The following is a 5570-nucleotide window of genomic DNA, read 5'->3' as shown; positions in this document are numbered from 1 at the left end:
CCTGCCAACAAAATTCTCTTGGATGCTATGTTTCGAAGCAAATATAATAGAATCTTGCTGATTCCTTTAAAAAAAAAGGATGGGAGGTGAAAAGAAAGAGTGTAAGGAGATCCGCTGGACAAAATAACTCAAAATACAAAATAGAATAAGCACAAGTGATTGTTGTGGGGATGATAAATACCAAAACGAAACACAGTAAATTTCAAAAAAACACTGGTATTTTATACAAACATATGTCTATTAGTAGTATCTCTGGATTCTGGAAACTACGGCAATTGTTCTTTCATATAAGCCTTTCAGAAGTTCTCCATGATCTGCAGCACTTCATATCCAGTGGAATTTTGAAAATTTGAAATCCAGTTAACCAGAAAGAACTTTTTTCACTTTAGAATTTACCTCAAGGATCTAAAATGAGCCTGACAAAAGAAAAGGCAAGATATCAGGTTATGTTGTAAAACTTATATAAAACAATGAAAGAAAAGAAGGTAAGAAAATTTTCACACAGGTTTTTTTTTTTTGAGCAGACAGAAATCAAAAATGGATTCATAATCCAGAAAAATAAAAATAACAGGTGATTTGTCATTTATGATGCATCCAAGAAATATTAATCCAAGAAAAAGGAAACATACTTCAAATCTTGATTTCACGGTGTCTTCAAAATAGTATTGAAAGTTTGAAACATTCAAGCAGGGATTATGCTGGCTTATAAGACATCCAGTAGTTAAACTTGAATTGCTCAATCTTTCTCACAAATATTTCTCTAATATTCTTATATCACGCACACACAAACACATTACGTTCATCATATGTTCATGCATTTCTTCAGTTGAAGCTCTATTTCGTCAACGAAGCATTATCGAGTCCATGGTTTCAATTAGCAAGGAAATCAGACCGTAAGGTGTTGTTATAGTTAAACAAACCATCATGTTCACAGCCACTCACAAGTCCTGACATCATCATCAATGATTCAAATATTAGCATCACAGACTCAAGGAAGTTGGAGAAATATGTCACAGGACTCCACTGTCTTCAATTATAATATATTCTCAAACTCCATAAGATTATATTCCAACGTAATTAGTATTTAATTCCAATCGGACACCAACACACCTCTCTATTTCCTTCTGAACCATCAGCCAACATTTACCTGCATCTATCACCATTTGGGCACCTAAAAGGATTTACATATATTGAACCAAAATAAATGGGGCAAAATAATGCTGAGTAACATATACTATTGGAATGACTCAAATTTTTTCCACAGTGGAAATAAAGTTTGATGAGATCTGAATATTAAGAAGTAAATCAAGAGAGGTCAGATCTCTTGAAGATGCAGTTTGTGATTACTTGGATGAGACTTCCAAATCAGATAATATTTTTATAAAAAAATGTGACCGTGCTGCTGCTGACAATGTTCTTCTCACATAGAATCAAGAAACATGGAGGAAAAAACTTAAGCATATGAACTTTTTAATTCTACAACACCACCAATTATTTTGGTATAAGATGACTGAACAGAAACACAAAACCAAAGGAAAGCCCTGTCTTTTAATTGGTGGGAAGTCACAACCTATCCAAATGTAAGTTCATATATTTAATGTTTAAGACAGGCTTAGCGATTTTCAAGTCTGCTGGGCATGTTAACAGCTGGATCACTATATTGAGTAACACTTAAATAGAGTTTTTTTTATCTGTAACCCTGCATTAGAACTTGCACTAACCCACATGTGAAATGGAGTTGTGATGAGTAAACAAAGTGGACGTCAGCCATTACTTGGGCAAACAGTGACGTACCAAATTTTATAAATACTCTAAAGTTAGAGGATATAGCCAAATCTTTTAGGACACATCACGGCATGCATTCAAATGGGCATTTTGGAGGTGAACATGCAAACAGATAAAGAGTTCAACCATCAGTATCTTTAAAGCTTGTCAGTAGTTCATATGCGGAATGGTGAAAAGCAGTCTAAGTACCATATTGAACCGAGAAAATTTAGTAATACGTACCTTTCCCGTAGGTAAGTTTGATCTTTCAGGCGAAAGCAGTGGCACACGGATGGAATGCCGTACCACATGCAATTCGCTGTCTTCTCCGACCATGAGGTAGAGTGCAGTCTGGCACCTTCTGCCACTCCCTTCTCATCACATCATAAGTAATCAATCGATTCATCCTTCTTGACCTCAATGACAGCATGAGCAACCCTTGGTTGCCCAAGCAAGTCATTCTTACGTGCTTCCCATAAAACTCCAAGCACCACACATTTGGCATTCTGTCGACCTCCTTCCACAAAAGAGTCATTCTCTGCAACTCCCACACACATACGCATGCTGCAGCATTTTTGGACAGCAGCCCCACCAGCATGACCTTACCTGCGCACTGAGCAAGTGTGAGATCAGTCAAATGCATTGGTGATGGTATAAGGAACTGCTTCCAGACACCAGAGGCTACATCATAGGACAAGATTCCATCCGGGTTGCCTCTCATGAAGAAGAGTACAGTACCAATAGCTACAACTTGAGACCTGAAATTTAAGTATAGAGGAAGCTTGATATTAGGTGGTAAACTTCCAGGATGAGACCAACTATTCTGTATTGAATCATAGACATCGTAGACCCCATTGCATCCTAACCATACTATCTTATAACCATCACCAATAGCATTTCCATTGAGGACCATTCCTACTGCTATGCGTGACCAAACCCGCTCAGACCTTGGGGGGAGTTCTTTGAATGAGTTGGTAAGGGGGTTGCAGGCGTAGAAGTTCCTGTTGCCAATGTCCAAGAAACAAACAAGACCACCAGCTGAAGCCACTGGAAGAACAATCATCTTTGAAGGAAAGAAAGGAATGGATGGATGATGCCATTTTCGGGAAGAAGGATCATACATCGCCCCGCTGTTAATATTTTCATGAGTAATTGTGTAGAACCAAGGACATGATGGTTGAATCTCTGAATAATGCTCGGAGAAACTGTTGGAAGTGAGCAGAGAGTTCCACTTTTTGCACACTGAACGGAAGCGGAAAAACGCTGCTACAGGAAGTCTCGCAATTACAGCTTCAAGAAGATCTTCCGGTAACTCCTTCCAAGTCAGTTGGTCCATTTTCTCAGTTGAACTCAGAGAAGTAAGCAATTTCCTACGATTCTTGTCTCTCCGAGGTTTTTTGGTTGGAGGAGGCTTGTTAGGTTCAATTGTAGTTAAGATCTCAGATTTTCCTTTCATTATGAGACCATAATAGTTGTCTTCCATAGAGCTATGACCAAGATCAAGTAAACACCATCTGCACAATATAAATGGTCGATCAACGAAATGTTTGTTTGGGCATTCCCAAATTTATGATAGAAAATTTTATGCTAGAATAAAATTCAAGGTAATCAGAATGAAGAGGCATGCAAAAATGTTGCATATAAGAAATCAATATATCTTTCAATTACTTCTACCAAATGGAAATTCCTAGTTTACAGATTTCAAATAATTAAAAAATGAAAGTTATTTAAATATGCAATGTGGAAGAGATAATATGATGAAGGTCCCAAAAAACTAGAAGACACCATTACAATGACATGGTAGAAAATTCCTGTCCATAAAAAAAGTTTCCAAATATGATTTTGAGAAACCAGAATATTTCTGCCTAGGATTATAAGAATATATGAAGATTTTTTAAAGAGAAAAGGCTTCACTCAGGGATTACTCAGTGAAACCTATATAGAAAACAATCATCAGATGCATGTCACTTTGACATGCCTCCAAAACTCACCAAAAGCTAGGTAGTCTGCTGCTTTTCTGCTAAACCAATCAATGTAATTTTCTTTTTATCCTTGTGAGCTTTAAAGTGTGTAGATCATGATGAACAATTTGGCTCTCTGATATGGATGATCTAACCTTTATTTCCATACATATTTGAACTTCGGAATGATATGTATGTGAAATATTGTGGAATATATATATTTGTGGGTGCGCGCCAACCCACACGCTTGTGATCGCGTGTTATGTATCTTACATGGAAAAATGAATATGAGGTGACAACTCATAGTAGTAAATAAGCTACTAAGAGAGGTTAATGATGAAGCCCGCACTGCTCGTCACATTATAAACATTATAACTGGTTGACTTGACCGCTTCCATCACTTGATAACTCATTTTGCTAATAAGGTGGCAAGTGGCAACACATATCCGATATTCCCTATATGTGTGGGGTCAACTCAGTTTGCTAAATGAACTAAGAGTCGACTAATGATGAGAACCACCATGCAAAAATAAGTCCCAATGTTTTAAAAAGCCTCCACCGAGCCACCTAGACGTCCGTCTAGGCCTAGGCAGTACCAAGGCAAAACCTAAGCTACCCACCTAGGTTTTGGGAGCATCTAGAGGAGCATGGACTGCTTACGTAGGTTGTACTCTTTAGGTCTTAATCATGATTTTCACTGCCTCCACATCCTCCAACTTCCTCCAAACTCCTCCAGCCTCCAACAACGAACACCTCCTCCACCTTCAACAAAACCTCATCCACCATCACTTAAAAGAATAAAAAAAATCCACCAACGCACCAATCCAGCGCCTAAGCTTTTTATAACAATAGTATTTACTATCAATTACTTAAATTAAAAAGTAAAACAAGAAAACCCGCATATGGCCGGCCTAGGCTTTTGGGAGCATAAGCTCAAGGCATCGGGGTGTTGCTAGGTCGCCTACTGCTTTCTGTAAGCTTGAAAATGACATCTAAAGGGGCCTAGCTAGCTCAGAATGATTATCACAAGCAATTGCAAAAAAAAAATTGTTCTACAAATTTGCATGCCAAATGGGACAGGAGGATTTTTTTTTCTTTTCTTCTTTTATTATATTTGCGCATAAAACATATCTCATTTCTCTAAAATGTATAAATGTATACATATAGTCTTGTCCAAAAATGTTTAGTTCTGATATTAAATCCTTTTGTATAGCATAGTTCTGAAACAGATAATACCACATCAGAATAGATTTGTCATTTATGAAATCCACTTGCTAATGTGCATATATTGATGCATTATAACCACATATACAATGTGGGATCATAATAAACGCTTTGTTCATAGGAGATACCCAAAAATGAGAACTATCATCACCTATTAGGTGTGTATTAAAAAATAAAAATAAAAATAAAAAAAAGAACAAGAAGAAGCTAACTTGACCTACAATATTACCAAAAAAAAAAAAGAATATTTGTTCTGATCAAAAGGATTTTTCTCCCTACAAAATGTTAACCCTAATCCAAGCAAAGATAAACTCCGAAAAAAATCCGATTTAAAATCATAATTTATCAAAAAGAAGAAAACAAAACTAAGCTCCCAATTCTGGCAAGATCAGCTGCAGTGCATAACAGAAAATACCAAAAAGTTGAAATTTTTACCCAATCATCGAACAAGGTTAGCTCAGCAGAACTAAGATAGAACCATCAAGAGAAAAATCTCAGCATCTAAAAAAAATCTAACAGAGATTAGAGGGAGGAGATTGCCTCTGACGGAGCGCGGTTGAGGAGCCATAGAGGTCCCAGAGCTCCTGGATCTGGCCCACAAGCTGCCGGAGCGCCGCCGCG

General features: G+C 37.2%; 1 protein-coding gene across 2 annotated transcripts; it reads right to left on the bottom strand.

The window, feature by feature from the left end:
- LOC109825153 (F-box only protein 6-like) lies at positions 521 to 5564 on the bottom strand. Of its 2 annotated transcripts, none has more exons than XM_020391894.1 (3): positions 5490 to 5564; positions 2008 to 3278; positions 521 to 1153 (listed from the first exon to the last, which is right to left on the bottom strand). In XM_020391894.1, exon 2 carries the CDS (start codon positions 3245 to 3247, stop codon positions 2033 to 2035), a length of 1215 nt encoding a protein of 404 aa, XP_020247483.1. In that variant the 5' UTR covers positions 3248 to 3278; positions 5490 to 5564; the 3' UTR covers positions 521 to 1153; positions 2008 to 2032. The 2 variants fall into 2 exon arrangements, with proteins under 2 accessions (XP_020247483.1, XP_020247484.1); XM_020391895.1 differs by having other exon boundaries at positions 521 to 1147.

The sequence above is a fragment of the Asparagus officinalis genome, chromosome 10 (assembly GCF_001876935.1).
Source record: "Asparagus officinalis chromosome 10, Aspof.V1, whole genome shotgun sequence".
Taxonomy (NCBI): domain Eukaryota; kingdom Viridiplantae; phylum Streptophyta; class Magnoliopsida; order Asparagales; family Asparagaceae; genus Asparagus; species Asparagus officinalis.
Note: the sequence above shows the minus strand (reverse complement) of the source record. Positions and strands in the feature narration are given on the sequence as shown.

Coding starts and splice junctions, on each gene's coding strand:
- LOC109825153 (XM_020391894.1), bottom strand. CDS start 3,247: ATGGAAGACAACTATTATGGTCTCATAATGAAAGGAAAATCTGAGATC.